Source organism: Platalea leucorodia, assembly GCF_965183815.1.
Source record: "Platalea leucorodia genome assembly, chromosome: 1".
Taxonomy (NCBI): Eukaryota; Metazoa; Chordata; class Aves; order Pelecaniformes; family Threskiornithidae; genus Platalea; species Platalea leucorodia.
In genome coordinates, this window is record NC_138823.1 from 168,337,978 (window position 1) to 168,361,000 (window position 23,023).

A 23,023-nucleotide genomic window follows, 5' to 3' on the forward strand; every position below is an offset into this window, starting at 1 on the left:
CTCACCTGAATATTCAGCAAAATATCTAAAGTCTTAACAGGAAGAAGTATGTAGAACACTGGTAGCACAAGTGACTGCGTTTTAGGACACGCTCCTTTGCTGCGGTCAATGCCCATCTACATCACTTCCACGCAAAACGTGACTGACTCACCGAGATGTGGAAGAGCAAGAGAGATTCAAGGATGGAAAGCTCTTAAATGCAATACTTCTAGCACAAACCTGTAATATTTTCAAGCCAAGCTGCTGCAAAACATCACGTATGCTTAAAGAACCATTGTTAAGCAGCTCGCAGTGCACCTTTTCAGTGCGTGAGAACTCAAGTGTCCGCCGGGTACATCAAACAAGTAGGCAGTCAGACAACAGAGAAGAGCCGTATTAATGAAACGCACATTGAAGTGACAGATCTGTGCCCCGGCGATCTCATGAGTCACCGTTCACTGCGATCCGAGCGCTCGGCGCCCGCGTTCCCCTGCGCTACGCTCCACCGAAAGCTCAGCCGCGTGAGAATTAGACCTCGATCTAAGCCGGGGCACGGAAGGGGCTCTTCAGAGCGGTTGGGTTTTCTAAGCCAAGTCCTGTGCTGAACAAAAATTTACCCCGATGTCTCTTGCGTTCCCAGTGTTTATGAGCACTTCAACATCTGGGAAGTTTCTTTCAGCTTTCTGCTGTGAGCAGCTCATGAGTTGAGATTATGCTGACGGCTACGCAACTCCTCTGCCAGCCGTAGAAAGCTGCAAGGGTCCCTCAGCCGAAAGGGCACCGGCTCCTTCAGAGCCCGCACAAGGGTCGCCCGGCAGAGCGCGAGCCTTCGTCCTTCGCGCTCTCCCTCGGGGCGAGGGGGAAGCAGCGCATCCCCCGGCAGCGCCTCCGCCTCCCGCCCGGGACCCCCACCCGCAGGGACGCGGCGCCGGGACAGAGCACCCCAGCCCCTGCCCCCCGCCAGATCCGCTTCCCCCGGGCGCCCGCCTCCCGCACCCGGCCCCGGCCCCGAAATAATCGCCCCCGAAAGATCAGAGAGACACAAAACACCTTAGTCATGCCCGTCTGAAGAACTCGGCCTTCTGAATTATTCAGTCTGCTGCTTTTTTTAGACCGAAGCAACAGAAAACATGAACTCTCCTTTAGCAAATACGGTTGGATGCAGACCCATTCTGAAAAGCCTAAAAAGCTCTCCCTTAAGCCCAGAAATTAGAAAAGCCTTTATAAATAAAAACTCACAAATGGGAAATACGCAGGCAGGTAAAAGAGGAAAAATAGCTTTACTTAGAAAAGCACACCTTTACGTGTCCTATTTACAAAATGCTAAACATAAGGAATGACTTTTTTAGGGTTTTTTGTGGGTTTTGTTGGGGGTTATTTTGCTTAGTTTTGGTTTTGGTTTTTTTGGTTTTTTTTTTTGTTTGTTTGTTTTTTTAACTTTGTGCACTAGCAACTTATTCAACAGCAGCAGAGGGACAGATAACAAAGAGCAAGGACTGACTCTCAGCAGTTAAATGCTTCCCTTGCACGCATCGCATACACAGAAGTGTTGTTACGTGCAGATTACCGTTCCCACAGCCGTGTCGTTTTTCTGTGAATCCTCACAAAATCAGGCATCTTAAGCCACAAGAGGCGCACTGCCACAAACACCAGACATTACTGACTAGCTAGCCCATACATGCAGATTTTAAGTACCTTGTCAGTCCAACATGGAAGCGAGCATCCATCTCATCCATCCCCAGCCCACTTGTTATTCCTTGAGCGCGGTGGGAAGAAGTTTTCCTTCTATTTCTGCCCACCACCCCCGCAACAACAACAAAATCGTGTGGCTCGTTGAAAGAATTTCCTTTTTAATGGATGAACTGTATTAACTAAACCAATTTTTGGACGGACATGTTTTCAAACATCTGTCCAGACAGCAAACTATTCCAGTTTAAGCCATTTACCTCTTAGAGCCGACACCGGAGCGGTTAATCAAGCACATGCAGCTACCTGTAGATATTAACTACGAATAAGCAGCACAATCCAAGAAGATTCTCACCACAGTACAACTATTGAGAGGTTAGTTTGAGATGTTTATTAGTGTGATTTATTCAACAGTGATATACAGCTTCACGTCATACAAAGCATTGGAATCGTTAAGAAAAATCAGAAGTGGTAACAGACAAGCTTGTAAGCACAAGAAAGTTATAGTATGTTCTGCAAAGATTTCGTATCATCTCCAAAGACCAGAGAAAAGAATGGATAACATGAAATTTAAACAGAGGAACACATTTGGTAGCTACCCAGCTTTCTGAAAGTAAAAACTGAAAAACGAAAACACACACTCCTGCGTATTCATTTACCGCACCGGATTTTCAGCAAGATACACGTACATTTTCTGGGAGTGACCAAAGATACAACACTCTGCGTTGACTCTCCGACATCCCCTACCTCCCCCCGCCAAAGCGTTCAGCCTCCCAGGACGGGCACGTTACCCTTCTGCCCCCGAAAAGCAAACGTTTGACATGGCAGAGTTTTTGGTGAGAGTCCTGTAAGGAAGAACCACCACAAACAAGAAACAACCATCGCCCTTCCTCTCTCTACACGTTTACATTCAAATTTGTAAACCTAATGACATTTAAAATAAACAGGGATAAAAAAAAAAAAAATATGAGGGGGGGGAAAAGCGGTAGCGTAATGGAATGAGTTGTTCATGTCGGCAGCTGAGACGGCGCCTGAAGCCCGGGGGTGCCCCCGCCTGCATCGGCGAGCTGCGCTGGAGACGCCGCTCCGCCCGGTCAGCCGGCGGGCGCCCAGCCCGGCGTCCCTGCGCGGGGTCCTGCGCCAGGCAGGGCGCTCCGCAACGCCGCTGCCCGCCACGCCAAGCGAGCTGACCTCGCCAGCGGCCGCGACTGCTAGAAACTCCCCTCTGGCTTTTGCTACTCTAGTACTAGTACTTTAGTGCTTTAAAGCATTATTGCATTTCGATGAAGTAAAGCATGTGCAGGGGCTGGGGGAAGGAAGTCTGATATTCAGTTAATCTGAAAACTTCTGTTATCCAAGCTGAAAATGTCTCCCTCGTTATTTACTCTCTAGGGCAGAAATAGTTAAGCCCGCTTAAGGCAAAAGGTGAAAAAGAATGACTTGCGGAACCAAGTTAAAATGCCTCCAAACTAGCCGTGATGCTGTCTTGCTCCAAAATCAACCACATTAAAAAAAAAAAGGCTACAAAGAGGTCTTTAAAAATAAAGCCGAGAACATAGCAATCTCCTTTTATGGCAACAGACGCCAAAAATCCCCCAAGAAGCAAGCACGTCACGACAAGAAGGACCAAACGCCTCTCCTCGCATCACGCGCCGCTGCTCCCGTCTCACCTTTCGGTGCGAGCGAGCAGCCGCCCCGACGTGTGAAGCGCAGCGGGAGAAGCGGTCCCGGGTGGCCTGCAGACCCGTGGGAGCGGGACCTTCCACCGCCCCAGAAGGGCGCTGGGGCTCGTCAAAGGCGGAGGCTGTTGGCTACGCGCTACCACGTGGCGTATTCCCTCAGGAAGACAGAGGGCAACCTGCGACAGCCATGCTTGCCAGTGGATCCTGTATCCTAATTACCGTTATTGCTCTAGTCCACAGGGAACCGCTGATTTTGGTGCTTTTGCTCAGCATCTGGTCTCAAAGGCTGCTGGTCTTAAGCAACTGCATGGTGGCTCTGCCAGGTCGGCACGCCGGACCGGCAAGGGAAGAGCCCAGCTTTGGCAACTGAGCGCCTGCAGGCAACGGGGTTTTCTCAGAAGCGACAGCTATCTGCCTCGGAGGAGAAGCCAACGGTGTTACTTGTTCAGAAATTGGCACCACAAGGATGTCAGCTACTAATGAGGCTTTGAATGGTGGGTAAGGCAATGAATCGCCACCAAATTAGAGAACAAAAGCCTTGAGTCCTGATGCACATCACTAAGCAGGCTGTTACACACGATTCCTTGCAGCAGCTCTGGACACTGTCACCCTGGGTGGGGAGCATGTGAGGTCTCAGATTAAAAAAAAAATAAAAACCAAGATTGGATGGGTCACTGTTTGAAGGAGATCTTCAAAGACAACCTTCTGGTGGCATTAACAGCAGTATTCATTCAAGGTGCGATAGTCTCCAGTATATCATGAGTAGACCAGTAGTGTAATGTAGTCGAGGGTACTGTCAGGGTACTAGGAATATTCAGGTGCAAGCTACTCTCTTCACAACAAGAAAACATCATTTTTAGGCAAGTGAAAGTCTGCTAGCTTTTGGCAACTGGAGAATCACGTCCTACCTTAGACTGGATTTGGGTTCAAGTAAATCCTGTACTTTTATCAGGTGCTGTAGGCAAAGGACCTTTAGCTACGTAACACAATCATCCTCAAACAGAACACTCACTAGCCTACAAGACCCCAGGCTGAGCTTGCCTCACGTAAAACACTAAGGAGTCTCTCTAAATTATTTCCTTCTTTTGCATTTTATCTGTTGAATGGTAGTTACTAACACTTGGGTGTTTGGAAAGCTTTGCGCCTTTACGGAGACAGCAGGAATGGCAACGGACTTGCTCACCTCTTGTAGCTCTGTTTAAGGTTAAAACAGGCCCATTCCTTTTGGTGTTGCTGGAAACTGTCATAATTCTTTCAGTGTAGATTTAACCATTTAGTCCTAGATCCTTTGTTTCTCTCAGTTTTAGAAGGGACAGATTATTTTTTGTGGCAGGTAACATTTCATCTGAGGCCGTCATTACCAAAACTGAAGCCTGAGGTATGACGTTAAAGAAAGGCAATTTTCTTTCTTACTTCCCAGGCCTGCAGGCAGCAGTACGGCAGCAAAGCAGCTCACCGAGGCAGGAATTTGGGGCTGGTCGTTCTCCTGTATACTCCCAGTCAATGGCAAGGGCTTGAACCCCACAACCCCCCCCTCAAACCAGAGGCAATCTGCCTGTACTGTAGTAAACACGGCTTTTCCTAATTTGTTTCTCAAGTCTGTATAATAAGCGCTATGATGGGAAAACCCCTGTTTTGAAGAAGACAACATTAAGGCTAAAAACCTCATATGAGAAGGTTTCAAAGCAGCAAGGATAAAGGCAGGTAAAACTCAGCGTTATTCTAAAAGGCTGTGGTGAGTACGGGGAGGAGGGAAAGGAGCTGCAGTCATGGTGGACCCATCCGCTATGAAAGCACAACTTTAAATTGAACATCAAACCTTTGTTATTAAGCGTCCATGAAAAAGGATATAAATTAAATTTAAAAGTGGTTGAACTAAAAATGGAGCCGGAGTTGTGATTCAAAAAACAGTGGGAGTGCTGAAATAGTGCAGTTAAAAACCATCATGCACGTTTGTGCTTACACAAAGAAAGGAAGGTTTCAACAAGCACTGCAGAGCAGAGAGGGAGGAGGAGAAGGGCTGATCGGCCGACCGCACAGCTACCCTTGGGTTTCTTCTACACGGAAAGTCCAAAGATGTAAAGCAAGAGCTCTGTAAAATGCTGAAGATTTTAGAAGTGTAATGGCAGGTAGAAAAGTACACTGGTCTTGTGTCAGTGGCAGCCCCAGTGTTAGGAGACAGTCTAGGCTTCTAGGAGGAGAAAATAGAAGAGAGGAAAAGAAGTAGGAGAGGGAAACGGGATGGGGAAAGGGGCAAAAAAGCGCAAGTCATTAGTAAACATGAACATTCAGGTAGCAACTGCACAACAAGCAATATTTCATTTAGTGCAGCCAGGAGATTTGCCAAAAGCCAGATTAGAGACACATGGAATTTTGCTTTTAGAAGTGTCTGAAAATATATCATTAGTCATGCCATGGCATGACATTGTGCCACATGCAAAAAGTAGCTGTGATAAATCAAGATTAGTGACAAATTGCTGTCAAAAGAGCAGCAGCTCAGGATGCTGCTTAAAAGCACAATTTGCACTGAAAGCAGTGACAAAGTGGTTTTGTGACCCGATCTCCGATGAGAGAGCAACAGGCGGGCTGGCGGGAGAGAAAGTCCAGCCAGGGAAAGTATGAGCACCGAATAGCAATACTTCCCCAGGTCACTTCTCATCGTCCAGCAAGACAGCGAACAGGATCTTGGAACAAGAGGTATCCAGATTAAACCACATCATCATCCTTAATGGATTTCTTTCCAGAAATTTGTCTTTTTAAAGTATATAATTCCTGTGAACTCTAGGCAAATATCCTGCAATAAGGAGTTGCAAACGTTGTACTGTTCAAAAATCACACTTTTTTTTGTTGCCGTTTTAAACCTGCTGTTGGAGTTTTACGAGGCACCCTCTAACCTTTGCATCACGAAAGCGAGCGGTTAGCTCCCTGATGCAATACCTGCGTGCCATCGGTGGCTATGAACCGTCGCCAGTCGCCCCCACCCTCGCCCATTCGCTTGAGTCGCGCCAGCCGCGCGCGGCGTCCCTCCGAACGCTGCGCCAGCCGCTCTCCCATTTCTCCTTATAAGGAAAAACAGAATTCCTAGAGAGCTGCAGCCTACGCGCCGAGGAGCCAAGCCAGCGCTCCCGCGCTGTAGCTCTCAAGTTCTCAAAAAAAAACCCCAAAAACCCACAAACCAAAGCAGCAGTCGCCACAGAAGGCTCAGCACTGCCAAGCACCGAACCCTTCGGAGAAACCGCCCGTCTCTCCCGTTCGGGGAAAGCAAACGGGCGCAGGGGTTCTCAGCCTCGCGGCCACAGTTTTGCACCCTCAGGTAAACAGCCAACGTAAAGTCAACCATTCACATTTTTCCTTTACGTTCTGAAATGCTGAACTATACACATCCCTGCTTCGATGGTTTAAATACAGCGCTATTATAACAAAACCAATCCAGCCGTTAATACAGGGGTTTGCCCCCCGAGTTGCATTAGTTTTGGATTTACGCCATCTGCTCCATTACTGGTATTTCGGAGCAGGGCATCCAGGCAGGAGGCAGCACAGGCTGCCAAACCAGCGCTAAGATTTCAGTCCTGACTGATTCTAACCCCTGCACACACACACAGCAGATGTCTGTAGATAACGTTCCATGCAATAAAACATTAGCAAGTCATCACCCTGTTTTATTTGATCGGTGAAAAAAAAACGCGTAGCAGTGCTTCCTGCGATCTAGACTGGAGGGATAAGCGGACATTTGTATTTTCAAACAGCTTAACTACCTCTTTCCCCAATACTTTTCCTGAAGTCTGTTTCAGAATTCATCTCAAACACAGCTCTGCTTTTAAAAGCTCTCTCCGTAGCTCTTAACACTGCTTTTTGTAGCAAAAAGCTGGTTTCCTTGAGCATCACCTTCCTTGGTCCTCTCTCAGTTCCCCACCTCTGCACTGGGCCCACATTGCACATCCAGAAGAATCATTTCAGCTTTAGAAAGAGACAGATTAGGGAACAGACCCAGCAGAAAACAAATGAGCCAGCCAAAAAGGCTTTAGGCAGCACCACCTACTCAATGGAGAGCCAGGCACTGCTGAAGTCTGTCACCTGGTCTGGAACAACTTGCCTGTATTTCTGCAGAGCATCAACTGCTCTTCACCTCTGAAAAACCCCTCCATCATCTGATCGAAAATGAGCATTTCTCCCTTCCTCTCAAATGTATACACTTGGATATTTCAAGTATTCCATAGAGAAGGGGGTAGGGGGAAAGAGTCCATGAAGTAGTTGTGCTGTATAAGTCTTCTGTTACTCTGAAAAGCCTAATTAACTTGATGCCTACGACTCTTCATCCTTTGACAAGCTGTTTCTACCACTTTGATGTCACTTTTAGACAGCCTTTAACAAGAAAAAAAAAATCCAACTCTACCCCACAAAGATGAAACATATTAATAAATTAAAAAGCTTCAGACACATAAAAGTATCTTTGATCAAAGTTATTAGCATTTAGTGTGTGAAGGGTTAAACCTCCAGAAAGCTAGTATTAAGTAAATAACGAGAAAATTTTTAAACACAATTCAGAAGTTCAATAAAAAAATCCCAACACATTTAATTAGTCATACCTGGAGTACCATAGATCTGGTTTTACTTTTAGTTATAGGTATTAAAAGAAAGAGAGGCAGTATCCTTAGGAAGGCTCAGGAGTGTTCTCCATTTCAGTTTTATACTCAATTATAAAAGATGCACAGCTTCCTTTTGACCAGATTTACAACGGCAAATTAAGTACAAAGATCAATTTTTATATTCCTATGCTCAATAAGAACATGAACACTCGCTCACACGAAATAGAATTATAGCAAAAAAGTGTTTAAATTCATCCCTGTCTCCCACTCCCACACCTTCATCATTATCTCCTGGACTGTTTTTTCTCGGGGCCGTACCTATGGACGAGCAGGGATGCTAGCGCTGGGAGCCTCCGAACAATCCGAGCGATCATCTGCGCTGCTAAAGCTGAGCTGGAGATCACGGAAAGGGAGACCAAATAAAGAGCTCTTACCAATGCCAGGATGACAATCGACTTTTTAATATTTTAGCCTCAAGAAAAGAGAGGTGCTACAGTACGGGCTGACAGAGCCCGCACCCTCCTCACCACGAAGGGAAACAATCCGCTGGCTCGCGCACACCGTCGCCTAAACAGGTCTGTTGGAATTTGGTAGGAAACCCAATTCACAGTAAGAAAGTCTCAATAAAAGGGAACGGGCGTTTATCATTAAATGTAACTAACTGCTAAGAGAAGACTAACTTCAGCATACGTTAGGCTGCTTGGAAAGGTCAGTTATTTTCCAGATTCCTCACAAGTTTGAAATATCGGTCCACTTAAGCAATGACAAGTTTCTTGCAGACAAAGCTATCCTAATGCTGTATGAAAAAAGGTTCAGAAGACCTGAATTTCGTCTTTGACATTGCCAAAGCAAGTATTAGGAGATATTTACAGAAGGATAGTTTGGGGTGGAAGGAGAAGCTGCAAAATAAACAAAGCAGTGTAATTTCAGTAGCAGCTAAGAATTAGTGAATGAAAAAACTGCATCCAAGGATGGCGTACTCCGAGAAGAAACATCACTGTCAGTCTCAGGGGGAACAGGAGAAGTCGTTCTCCCAGGTTAGGGTAGAGTTCAGCTACGAATATTATGGAGTCACTGGAAAGCCCCTTAGGTATCGGTGCCCTAGATGCTGCCTTCCCAACACTGCCCATGGAGAAAGTCTACAATGTCTTCAGAATGAGGCTTTATGCAAATAAGCAGTTTCAAACCCAAAAGAGAATGCAGTTCTATTTTGTTTCAAATTCTTTGAAAAGATCATTAAAAAACCAAACACAACCCTCCATGGAGAAATACGCCTCAAAAAGAAGACGCATTTTGTCACAATGAGGTTTTACCAGTCCAATAACAAATAAAGAAGCCGACGCGTTTCCTTCAGACGTTAAGCACGTACCTGTGCGGTGATCTTCTATTCCATGGTCACCGTTTTCTATAACTGTTGGCCCAGAAGCTGAAGTATCTGCAAGAAATCAAAGGAAGTGTTAGCAGTGGATGAAGTTAATCTTAATCCAAAACTTAAAACCAACATTGTAAGGACAACACTGTAATGTTATCAAACACACAGATAAGGGGTTTTTCCCCCCCCAGAGTTATTTTTGAAATAAGTTAAGGTTACCCACATGGCACCGAGTCAGCGCAACTTAAAACCCAAAAGGAAGAGCTTTTCAATCACAGAAAATCTAGTCTCATGAAGGAGACTCAAGGCATAATGACTAGAAGCTGCTTTATCTCTTCGTACCATCACTTCAAACTAAGCTTTCCTAAGGGCCAGCACTAGACCAGCGCTCTGGATTTCCTTCAAGCAAACAATGCTTAGCCAAGCTGATAAAACTTCGACGGGCTTGGTGGATGTGATGCTGATGCTCTTGACCTTAGCGCTGTCTCCCATAACCTCCTCACGGACAAACTGACAAAGCACGGGTCCGATAACTGCACGGCGAGGCGGGTGGAACACTGCCTGAGCAGCCAGGCCCCGAGGGCGGTGATCGCTAGCACAAAGCCCAGCTGGAGGCCAGTCACTAGCGGCATCCCCCAGCACTTGACGCGGGGGCCAATACTGTTCAACATCTTCATTAATGACCTGTTTAACATCTTCATTAATGACCTGAACGACGGAGAAGAGCACACCCTCAGCAAGTGTGCAGATTATACAAAACCGGGAGGAGCGGCTGATACGCCAGAGGCTCGTGATGCCATCCGGAGGGACCCAGACAGGCCGGAGAGATGAGCAGAGAAGAATCTCATGAAGTTCCTCAAGGAGAAATGCAAAGTCCTGCACCAAGGGAAGAATAAGTCCAGGCACCAGTATACACTGGGGATCAACTTGCTGGAAGGCGGTCCTGCAGGAAAAGCCCTTGGGGTCCCAGTGGCCAACAAGTTGAACGCGAACCAGCAATCTGCCCTTGCAGCAAAGCAGGTCAACAGCATCCCGGGCTGCATTAGGCAGAGCACCGTCAGCAGGCGGAGGGGGCTGATCCTATCCCTCTCTTCAGCACTCGAGACACATCTGGAGCGCTGGGTCCAGTGCTGGGCTCCCCAGTACAAGAGAGATGGAGCTACTGGAGAGAGGTCAGTGAGGGCCACTAAGATGATTAAGGGACTGGAGCGTCTCTCATTGAGTAAAGGCTGAGAGAGCTGGGACCATTCGCCCCGGAGAAGAGAAGACTTGGGGGGATGCCTACAAGCACCCGAAGGGAGGCTGTGAAGAAGCCTGAGGCACGCGCTTTTCCGTGGAGTCCAGTGACAGAACAAGCGCCAACAGGCACAAACTAATCCCCCAGAATTTTTAAATATTGGTCCACTTCAGTTGTGACAAGTTTCTCGCAGACAAAGCTATCCTAATACTGTTAGAACAAAGGATCAGAAAACCTCAATTTCGGCTTTGACGGCACGTTGCTAAAGCAGGTATCGAGGTTTAGATAAGGGTAGTTCAGGGTGGAAGACCACGATCCCCAAAAAATAGCACGTAAGATACTTACCACCAAGAGATTTAGTCCATCTTGCTCTGACATTGTCAGATAAAAGTTTAACAGGCACCAGGATTTACACACGGAACTGGGAAAACACGGCAGCAATACAAGACCTCGTGACAGCAGAGGCAATTTCGAATCAAAAGAACTGAGCTCTAAACTTGGCTGTGCCGGCTGCTCAGCGGGCTGCCTCAGGAAAGCCGCTCCGCTAACAGCTGCCCGTCTCCAACTGTGCGATGTTTTTGAAAATGCTGCTTGGAAGCTATCTTTGGGAACAATTAAGGAATTTCATTAACTTTTTTTTTTTTTTTTTTTTTAAAAAGCATACTTCTTGTTCTAGTACTCAAACAGCTCTTCCTAATCATCAAAATACGCTAGTGAAATTCTATATTCACCCTATAATCTGTACACTGGGCTGCTGAGGGTCAATAACTATAATCTCTTAGGCAAACTGCTTGAGGAATTTTATTTATTTTAAGTTACTGCCTTTGAGATCAGACTATGGTCCTTACAAAAGCAGCTGGATTGTGCTGGTATTAATACTGGTGCAGGTTGCCAGCAGCACAATACTTCGGTAGGTGACCACCACCATGACAGGTGAATATGACAAGGCCATTTACCTAAACTGAAGATACCATCCTTGCACCTCAGCTTCAAGTATTTTCTAATATCTTCTTAAATAAACTCTGCTTAATTTCTAAGCATTTATCCCATTTTCCAGTTGTGCAATAGTGATGACAAGCCATCGCAAGAACGACACTGCGCAGTATTAGTTAAGCGTAACAGGCAGCACAAGCTCTAACGGCAGTGCAGCTCCTCGGGCCATCAGTTCTGCTGACTGTGAAGAAACACTCAGGGCAACGGCTTAAAAAAACCCTGTAAGTAAATAAAACAAAATCACTCCCAAAGAGACACACATTCAGTTACCTGGAGGTGCTGCTGTCCCTTCCCTGAGCTCCGGCAGTTTTAAAACAAAGCTACGTGACCTGGGTACTTTAGGGCTTAATCCAGCCCTCAGTAAAGCAAAAGGAAAAGTCTCTCCAGTTACTTCAGTGGCTCATCCTGGTGTTTTACGAAAACTCAACATGAACTTGCCAGACAGCTTATAGAAAAACATACACCTACATTCTCTTCAAGTAGCTGAAAATACTACAGGAATCCCTGGACCTGTTTCTTAGCAGTTAAACACACCAGCTCCTCCTGCTGTCAGTCTTTACAAGGTCTGGTACTTACTCTAACAGTAGAGCTGCCTTAACTAGTAACTGGGAGAACTGCTGCCAGTCACTGAACTTACTGATCGGTTCAGGCAAGGAGAAATCAGGGTCGTGGGATGGTTTACACAACACTGCTTCACGGCTGCCCAAAGGCGCGCTGGGTATCTCGTGGAGTAGCGGGGTCTTACAAGGAGATCGCCGAGGAACTACGTAGAGGAGCTACGCGGGTCCTGCTGAACCTTCCAGTTAACAGCGAGCAAGCTTAGCCCAAGAGCTACAAGTTCTCTTAAGTCCTGCTCAAGTGGGTGTCACAACACTGGTTTAATGAAGGCAGCTGACAATACCGCTGTGACAGAGGCCTTGCAAGTCTTCTCTAGTCTTCACTCACGCTGAACGTGTCAAAAAATCTTTTGGTGGTGAGGAAAATAAACAGCAAGCCCTCCTACCACAGCCCACAAACTCGCTCCCATTTCTTCAGTATTTCAACTGTAATTGAAAACTTGAGTGCAAGTTCTGTTTTAAATTAGACAAAATGATCACATCTTGCTTTCGGTTTCATTCGAATCTGATCATTACGCCTTGCGCAGGCGTTACGGCTGTTAAAACATGGCATAGGCTGGTCTTGATGCCACCACTGTTATTCGTGCATTAAAAACAGGACTCGACTCGATCACAAATATGGCTAAACGCTACAAATTTGGTCTGCAAGTCTGCGTGCACACTTCGAGCACTGGCTTCGGGTTGCAAAAATTGTTCATCTGTGAGACTGGTCCGGTGGCACTGGGAATGAGCAGTCTGCATGCACTCGAGGTCAGCTTCGCACTGCAGAGTCCCCGCGGCGGTGCTCCTGGCAGTTCCCTGCATTTCAGCTATTCGGAAAATAAACACTTCATCTGTACAAAAGTTTCATTTAGAGACTGATCTCCTAGGTAGCAAGGGATCCACGCCAACCGCCTTCTATCAAAAAGAAAAGCCAGGACACCCCACTCTCCCCTACCAAGGGCTCTGCAAACTTAAAATGAAACAAAAAAAAGACAACCCTACCAAAATATTAGTCAAGCCTACCAGCCGCTACAGTAGATGAAAACGAGGGCAGCTCAAAGCCAGCTGTGCTGCTGGCTTAACCTTCCATAGAGCTGCTCGGGCTCTCAAGTCTGTGCAGCTTCTAGACCACAAAGCACAAATACGTTCCTTCAGAGAAGCTTCAGCTTCTTCAGTCCCCTCTAGTCACTCATTTGGGGGAAAAAACATGGTAAGACATATGTATTGAAAATCCTACATTTGCTTCAATGGCACAGGAATTAGGGCAAAAGAACAGGTTAAAGCCGTCGCGGCATTCCTCTCCCTCTCGACGTGCCGAGCAGCACCAGCGCAGCCGCTCCTCTCCGCGCACACCCTGCCAGCTGCAGGAGGTTGCTCCTCTGCCAAAGCCAGGAGGGGCGAAGAGACCTAAAAAAGCTCCAGTGAGGGGAAGGGCAGAGGAACCTGCAGGCAGGTCTGCATAGGCAACAGCTTTTAACTTTCTCAAACAGCTCTGCAACCACGCAGGGATAAGCAGGACACCCTTGCAGCTGCGTCGTGTGCTCGGTCAAGGCAGGGTCTCTCCAAATCAAACGCTTAACCGGGCAAAATCTAAAGAAGATTTTAGGCTCAACAGTGGGTTGCCAAACGAGCAGAAGAATCAGAAATGCCATGTCTTTCCTTCTGCACTTCTTGGAAAGGATGAAAAGCAGGTAAAAAGCTAAAACTGTAAAGGAAACCATTTTTGTTAGACAAGCCTCCAGAAAATCAGGTCAAATCAAACAACTCCACCCAGCATTAGTAGTTTTTATTTTTATGTCTCTGAAGGTCAGCTCCTTTGGAGCAAACCAAACTTATTTTAGTTAGCTAGCGTGTGAGCGTGAAAGTACCCAGCCATCTTCTCAGGGCCATATTCTAAATTGCATAAACATAAAAACACGTCAAGATGTTGTAACTACATAATCCTCATCAGAATCACAAGACAGTATTTGCATCTGGCTAGCGGATCAAAGGATTGTTTTTATATAAACAAATTTAAGGCAGCGTTCGCTAAACCGATAATCTCAAGCAAATGGACAGTGCCAATATGAAAACCCCTAATCTCCAGCAGTGCCTTGGCATCGCGCACGCAGGAGCACGACTGCGCACGACCCGCAGCCTGCTCCGCAGCAGGCGTGGGATACCGGCGGGCGAGAAGCAGAGCTGGTGGCAGGCCAGGGTGGGCGGAGGGGCTGCGGACGAGAGTCACTGTGCATGTTTTATCGTCCTACCACACGCTTGTGTGTGCGGACCCAGCTGAAGGCAACTTTGTCAGAGAGCTTAGGCAAAAACACGAGTGGGAACACAAACGCTGGAGAAGAGTGCCGTACACAAAACCAGCTGGTAACTCTTAAACAAGTAGCTTCAGCTATTTCAATTCATACGCTTAAACAGTCTGTCTCAAAGGGGCTTCTGAACAGCAGTCAAGCTCATTGTCTCCCAGAGTCACCAAAACCAAGGCTTAGCGTTTTGCTTGCTCTTTGGCGTTCCAATATGACTGTCGCGGGTTAACCCCAGTTGGCAGCTGAGCACCACACGGCTGCTCGCTCACCCTCGGTGGGATGGGGGAGAGAACCAGAAGGAAAAAAATAAAACCCATGGGTTGAGACCAAGACAGTTTAATAGGACAGCAAAGGAAGAGGAAAATAATGATAATAATGATAATAATGATAATGATAACGACGATGACGATGATGATGATAATAATAATAATAATAGAACGTGCAAAACAAGCGATGCACGGTGCAATTGGTCACCACCCGCCGACCGATGCCCAGCCCGTCCCCGAGCAGCGATCGCTGCCCCCCAGCCAGCTCTCCCCAGTTTCTGTACTGGGCATGACGCCATACGGCATGGAATAGCCCTTGGGCCAGTCTGGGCCAGCTGGCCGGGCCCTGCCCCCTCCCGGCTCCTCGTGCCCCGGGCAGGGCGCGGGAAGCCGAGAGGGCCTTGATTTAGTGCAAGCGCTGCTCAGCAACAACCGTAACAGCAGGGGGGCATCGGCGTTGCTCTCATCCAAAATCCAAAGCACAGCGCTATGCCAGCTGCTCAGGGGAGAGGAACTGTGTCCCAGCCGGAACCGGGACAACAACATAAAGGCTTGGTTTGGATTCTCTTTAATTCTCAAAGTTAAGAGAGAGAAGCTTAAGAGAATTTGAATTTAAACAGAAGCCAAGGCTTGCTTGGGTTTGTGTTTCGGGGATGGCAGGGCTTTCAGAAGCACACACATACTGTCAGATGGCACTAACAGAAGCTGCACAGGCCGGTCGGGCGTCCAAGAGCAGGAAAAGGAGACCTGCCATACTGATTTCCACTAAGATCCCTCTCCCCCATCCCACCTTCACGCCTCTCCTTCTGAAATAAGAAGCTGAAGCTTGAAGGTTTCATCACCTTGTCTGATTGCTGGCTGCCCATGATGGGATCGAATCCAAGATGACTAGATGTCAGAGAAGCCCAAGTGAAGTTCAGTAATTGAGCACAAATATTACCTGAATGAAGCTAAAGCAGCGTAAAGCAACTGAGCTAGGAAAAAAAAAAAAAAAAAATCATTTTGGTATCACTTGGGGGCCTCTGAACTATTTGTAATGTTTGGCTGGCAAGTGTCTGACAGAAACCTGCTGCAAGGAACACGGGCAGATCAAAGACCTCGCGCACCCAGATCATGCTCCGGACTCGGTTAGGTACAAAAAGACAACGTAGGGATTTGTACTAACCCAAGGCTTTAACAGCTTTGGGGTTGGAATGGGGACGGACAGACTTTCAGAGGGAGAAGGTGTTTAATATATTGTATGAGATAAAAATGCAAGTATCTTAACATCATTTGCTGACTTTTTTTAAGCCCTCTGAAACTCTGGGGTACGTGCAACATTCTCCATCCTCAGTTTCATATGTGACAAAGCGTTTCAACTTTCTTTCGCAAACGCAAAGCCTGCTGCCTTCTGCAAGAAAGGCACTTGCTCCTAGTGCCGAAAGGGAGATAAAAGGAAAGGGAAATGTTGTGGTTTGGCCTCAGGTTTCAGGCTCCAGAGCTGGGTTTTGTCTCTGTACTGGGGAGGATGGCCTGCTCCGCTGTGCAGCAGCGTCCGGCCGGCGGCACCACGCAGCGCCAGCAGAGCCATCTCGTGGTGACATGTGTGCTTGGAAAAAGCCCCAAAGCCACTGCCCACAGCAAATTAAAAGAACTTTCTCGCTTACATCATGCTCAGTATTTGCTTCCCTATTAAAAAAAACTGTACACAAAGTTAGGACTCATCACCAAGTTTGTGAACAGAGCGAGTGCAAGGATGCAAAACACGCGTTCACTGTGCAGAAAGCCATGAGCAGTTACGCCACAGATGTAGCTTTGCACACAGTTCCTCAACAGCAACACAATCAAACATTTCGGCAACAATACTGGTCCTCACTCGAACTAAAGCCTTTCGCAGGAGCGCTGCTGCCTGCTGTAAGCTATTAAAGCACAGTATTTTCCTTCCAGCTGGAACTTGCTCCCACCCAAACATCTCTTCCTTCGCACTTGAGGATGCGTACCCCTTACTTCACACGAGCACCCGAACGAAAACTGCCGCTGCAGCCTCCGTGACTTTCACTGGAAGCTCCGCAGTATCCTCTAAATTCCTCGGAGCCTGGGAACTGATAAGGAAGGCGAGCTGCAAACAGCACAGCACACACCCAATGCCATCCTTCAGTGTTATGTAAAGCCCACTATGTCCCAAGAGGATTACCCCAGAATTTGCCAAATTACAATGGCCAGCCAGGTGCTGGAAAGAGTAAAAACCCTTTCTTCTTAAGCTACGCCTTTCCAATGATATTTTAAAAGTTAACTGTTAGTAGAGCTTTATTCTAGGACAAATTTGTAGGTGACCACACAACTGCTCATCACATCTCTCTCCTCTTCTCCATCTCCCCGTACTCGTATGGTTTGCCCAGGTCCACGATGGGGGCCCATTAAACTTCTCTGATCATTGAACTTCTCTAATCTGGCTCCTGGGTTTAGGAAAAAAGGGAAAGAAAAACCTTGAGGGGAGATGGAATAGCTAGAGCCTGACAGGACATATGATTAAACCTCTTCTGACTGGGGAAAGGCAATCTCAGTAGCAGAGACCGCGCTGTCTGAACACATTCATGCCTTTTAACATAAATAAATTAACAAGCGGGGGCTGAAAAGCCTGATCCATGAAAGGCACTCTTCTCCCTCAGGAAAACAAAGCTATTCGCAGTCGTGTTTGGAGCTGGGGATGTAGAACTCTTGCTGCCTTTCACATAGCAGTCGTCCCCCCCCAAAAAACTTCACGTTACCCTCCGAAGCACTGCACTAGAACACCACCTAACACCCCCGTTAGGACCCTGGAATATCTCGCCCAGGCTCATTTATTCTATAGCCTCAATAAAAGCAAGTACATTAAGCTTTACTATATATTTTTTTTTAAACAGTTCTAAACATTGAAGAAATCTCATAGGAGAAATAGGTGTTCTTACCGCTTCAGGGAAAAACAGATTAGGCAAATTAAGACATAACAGGATCAAACCCCAAGACTGGCCTGTAGCAAATTGCCGCTGATTTAAACTGCAGGGCTGGATAGCCCTTCCCCTCCTGGTACAAGGTGGGAAAGCTGAAAAACATCCTCTTCTACATTCAAGGCAAGCAAGCTCTCCAATTTCTTCAGTTAGGGTCTTGTTTTCATCTTGCCAAAGATTTAGATAATGCTCGTAACTGTTCTCCAGCTATCCCAAAAAAGGGAAAAACAAATCTCCAGAGCAAGAACAAGAAATTGCATCCCCCCTTGCCATGTAGGGGGGAAACAAGTTCTGCTGAAGCAGACAAGGCAGCCGTACAGCCGGGGAGGCGCTGGGGAGGGGAGGGAGGTTAGAAAAGCCGCGATGCAGATGAAGCCTGGCCCCGAGGTAACCTGCGTTAGCACCCCGACAGCTCTGCCTCCCTTCGCACGCAGAACCGGCGGCTCTCTCACGGGGCAGTTCAGCAAGTTTTAATTACCAAGCAACCCCAAAATGCCTCGTTCTACCTGCTTCGAGAAGCTGAAGTTATTTGAAACAGTGAGTTATGACGGCAATGCTCAAGGGATACCTATCTGGGAGGACACAGCTGGTATTTTAAACTAATATTATAGCACGATTTTAACACCAACTGAGAAGTTCTGGTGCTGAGACGTTTTAGAATCTGTAACTTCTAGAACAAAGCATTAGTTTAAAATATCCTTAAAACACATGCAAAAGTGTTAACAAGTCTTCATGTTTCTCTGTTACTCCCACTTCTGCAACGCTAAAGTATAAAACCTGAGAGGTACTATAACTGAATACAATAATACACATCTGAATTGACCAAAGCTCAAAGTTTTATAATCTCTTTGCCCACTTCCATCCTTCCTACTTGTTTGTTACCATTTAACGAACTATGTTGGTATGGAAAATTGAAAATTACATTTTCTGTATTACAGGGCACCCGATACACTTCTAAACAATGCAAATAAGTGCCTCAAACAGACCAGAAATCCCCGTTGTATAATTCCCCATTCTGGAGTCCTGGGGGCCCTGTTTATTCTGATGGGCGATCATTATAGCTCTTCTGCACATCCCACTTCCCTCAACGCTGATGAGCCTCAAGATTAAGGCAAAAAAAAGAAAAAAGAAAGCCTTGATTCTGAAAGAAGTCACCAGGTTACCTCTCTAGGAGCAAACGCTTTCTTCTTTTACACGGCACAGATCAAGGCCAAAAATTCATCAAGGCACTAGGTGTCAGAGGTGACCAGCCCCGCCTGGCTGGGGGGCACCGCGCAGGCAAAGATACACAGGGTTTAAATTGCTTACTGAGAAAGAAACCTAAGGGATGTCCCCCAAATCTCACTGCTTCCCTTCTTACTCAGCTAGGGAAGCAAGTATCTGTTTAAACCTCTCCTTTTGTTCTAAGTAGTTTCTGATACAGCTATTAACACTAATAAATATCAACCGGGCCAGTAAACGTTCATACCCAGCAGAGAGAGCACCACATTTTACTCTATATGCACATACCCAGGACACACATGCAGCAAGAAATCAAAATAAGTGGGCCCTCGGATCAGTAGTGAAACAAAGCTTTAGCTATTGAGCATTTGAGCCTGAAGCTCACAGACAGCGTGGACCTTAGGAAGATGCTGACGGCAGACCTCACCAGCAACAGCAAGTCATCGATCTTTACACCCTGGATTTGCCACTACCCAGAGCGGTGGCTACTAAACCTTGCACAGTTCTAATTTTGAGATGGAAAGCACCGTATATATAAGTGTAGCAGTCACACGCTTTGGACGGTGCTTTCTCCGAGAAGCCCAAGGCAGCCCACAAAACATTAACACAAATAATAGCATCTTCCGTGGACTAGTAGCGAGAGCTTATTTACGGGCTGAAGAACTGAACAGAAGGTAGAGGAGAAAAGCAAGGAACAGGATTTAATCGCAGCCTTTGCTTTTAAAATAAATTGTTCAGACTAAAACCAGCAACATAGAGGAGTCCTGCTTTAGCAGGCCTAGCAATATTACAATAAGCAAGAGTGTTCTCTGATGCTTAAGTGCTGCAGCTTTTTGGTCTTGTGCTTTAGACACTTACGTTCCACCTGAATACCATCTGCATGGGGTTTGCTTTTTGGTTCCTGGCTCCCAGCTTTTACATCATCATCATCCAGCAGAGGAACATAGTCTGTTTTATCTACTGTTTCTCCAACCACGTCATCAAATTTCTCTGCTTCCAGGGTGGCGATGAAGTCCCTTTTCACTTCTTCCTCAATCTCGGGAGGTGGCTCTGTCAGAGCGTCCGCAAGACTGAGGTTGTGATCCAAGTCAGCCATGCTTTAGCACCTCTGCAACCTGAAAAGCGATGTGGGGAAGAAGAAAAAGAAAATAACTTTTTAATAAGAGACCTTTCAAGTTTACTCAGAGTTTGATGTTGACAACTGTGTGCCTCCTGCGCCATAACACAGTAAGAAACATTTGCTTTAACACTCAATAATTCCCAGATGTTTACAAAACCCCCACACCAGCACAGAAACAAACAGCCAGATCATCTGAAGCAGGTTTTACTGCATGAACATTACATTTCGTGTGATGTTTTATCAGAACCTTAAAAAAAAAAAAAGGGGGGGGGGGGGGGGGGGGGGAAGGAAAAAAACCAGTACCTGGCCAGCACACAGACAATCCTACATTGATTTCTGCCTTGCCCCAGATCCGTGAGTTAATTACATCTCCTCAGCAGCAGAAAGACAAACGACACAAGCGAATTCAGTTCTTGGGCTGGACTCCACCCAGCCTCCCCTATGGAGATTAGGATTTTACATAATCGCTGATGTATACTTCAGGGATGCTTTTGATCCCTTTGATAGGGTCCTGGAGCATGTTTATGTCCTCAGCCAACCTTGCTAATACCAACAAACCTACTCCAGCCCTGGGATTTCTGCTGGAAGGTGAAGTTTTAGTAATGCTTACATGAAAAAATACACTAGAGCACATATGTACACGTTATATATAAAGCTATAAATTGGAAACAGTAGAAAGAATCCCCATTTATCTCTTCCTCCCCGATGTGCGTCTCAGCGCTCAATTTAACTCCCTGGCACTAAACAGAAAATGTACCTGAACTGACTCATCTGTTTTGCAGCTAAAGCTTTCAGCTTGGCATAACAAGTACACCCATAAACAATTGTTTATTTTTTCACATTTCATCCTTTTGAAGTTATTATTAGGAACAACAGCCAGCAAACACTGAAGTGAATTTATAGAAGCAAAAGCCACCCCTTCTGATTGACAAAAGGCGCATTTCTGAAACTTTCAGAGCGGTGTTAGTGTCCTGCGTGCACGACGCTATCGAAACCGCAAAGGTATCAAAGGCTCTAGTCGTGCGTTTTAGCCATTTGCAGAAATTGCCTGGTACAAACCGCAAAAACCAAAACCGTGAAGGGCCATTAGCACCTCGACTGGCATACTTACAGCTCCTGCTACGGCAGCTCAGCCTCCTTTAATTTCGCTCTAGGTTTGGAAGCACCAAGCGATTTGATGCCGAGCTGTATTACACTCACTATCAGACGCACAATCTGTGCGGAGACTCTCCCTGCTCGTGAAAGGCTTGCTCTGTCCTAGGAGTCCGGCAAGCCAACGCCGCAGCGCCTGGTTGAGCATCAGTAGAGAATAAGTCCACGGAAGTTGAGAGCTCCAACAACAAATTTATCCCAACAAAAAGATACGAAGGAGCTGAGGTGAAGTGATTCGTCATTTTACAACCAATTCTCACTATGTTGGACGAGAACCACTGTCGTGGTTTAACCCCAGCCAGCAACTAAGCACCACGCAGCCACTCGCTCGCTCCCCCACCGGTTGGATGGGGAGAGAATCAGAAGGGCAAAAGGGGAAAACTCCTGGGTCAAGATAAGAGCAGTTTAATAACTAAAGTAAAATAAAAATAGAACAGTAGTAATAGGAACAACAATAATAATAACAAGCAATAATAGTACAATAGTAATAGAAAGCAAGTGATACACTGTACAACTGCTCACCACCCGCCGACTGATGCCCAGCACATCCCCCAGGCAGCGATCATTGCCCCCCCCCCGGCCAACACCCCCCGCTCACATACTGAGCCTGATGTCATGTTGTATGGCATAGCCCCTTGACCAGTCGGGGGCAGCCCCCCCGGCTGTGCCCCCGGCAGAGCAGGGGAAGCTGAAGAGTCCTTGACCAGTGTGAGCGCCACTTGGCAACTCCTTAGCAAGAACCAAAACATCAGTGTATCATCGACATTGTTCTCATCCTAAACCCAAACCGCAGCCCCATAGCGGCTACCAAGAAGAAAATTAACTGTATACTAGCTGAAACCAGGACAACCATATTTTTTTCCACATCAGGAAAAAAACAGAGCTGAAGCTACGGAACTGCATACGGAAAGGGGCACAGACACGCGCGCAAGGAAACACAACGGGCATTTGTACGCGTTGGTTAACGAAGGGCCGACCCAAGCGGCCACTGTGCAGCAGGCCAGGGTCACTGACTTACAGGGCGAGGGCAGAACACAGACCCTCTTGTTGCAAAAGCACAAAGGCTCCTACTCCTTGAACTACAGGGAACTCTTCGTCAGCAGTATACGGCCACCGAGACATACCTACAGGCTCAAGCCTGTATAAGGCAATATTTCGCATTCTTTATAAACAATGGTATCACACTGATATTGTTGTTTATGTAATTGCATGCAAGTATGTTATGGAAACTAATTCAGTTAAATCTATTTTTCTTTTTCCTTTAACAATAAAAGGTCAGACTTCAAGCCAGATCAGACTTCAAGCAGTGACTACAGTTTTTGTTGGTTTCGATAAATGCCCTGAAGAATTACCACTTAATGGAAGTCTACAGAGGTGAAGGTTTGGAGCTCTTAACCCTTTGTGCGGGGTCCCGGCTGAATGAATTACGGTTATTGAAAAAAGCCATCTTTATACTTCAGTGAAAGAGTCTTGTTAAAAAATTCAGGCTTCCTTTCAGACACAGTTCCGTACCAACACTATTTTCAAGAGGCACCATCTTGCCCGTGCCTGGTTTACGGACCGGCACACAACTGGGCGCGTGCCCTTCACTGAGTTTCACCCAGGGGAGTCAGTCGCTTCGAGAGGTTTCATCTTTGCGCTGGCCAGTCTCTTGGAAGGAAGAAACGGGGCTCCTAAGTAGCCATCTTTTCAACCACGGCCTCCCTTGCTTTCAACTTGAAAGTGCAATGATGGCTTTTAGGTCAGTCAATCTCAAAAAACAAAGTTTGGAGCTATGAGCGTTTCATCCTTTTCTTCTGAAAATTTCATTTAGCATAAGGAAGAAAAAAAATACTTAAAATTTTCGACTGGCTGCTTCATGATG

General features: G+C 46.5%; 1 protein-coding gene across 1 annotated transcript in view; it reads right to left on the reverse strand.

Annotated features, from left to right (window-relative positions):
- Positions 1-23,023, reverse strand: part of MAP4 (microtubule associated protein 4) — a 168,324-nt gene that overhangs the window by 92,872 nt on the left and 52,429 nt on the right. The window contains exons 3-4 of the mRNA XM_082314095.1: positions 19,746-20,002; positions 9,303-9,368 (exon numbers count right to left, since the gene is read on the reverse strand). Coding sequence (XP_082170221.1) covers positions 9,303-9,368; positions 19,746-19,983 — 304 coding nt within the window. The 5' untranslated portion in view covers positions 19,984-20,002. The remainder of the gene's footprint in view (positions 1-9,302; positions 9,369-19,745; positions 20,003-23,023) is intronic.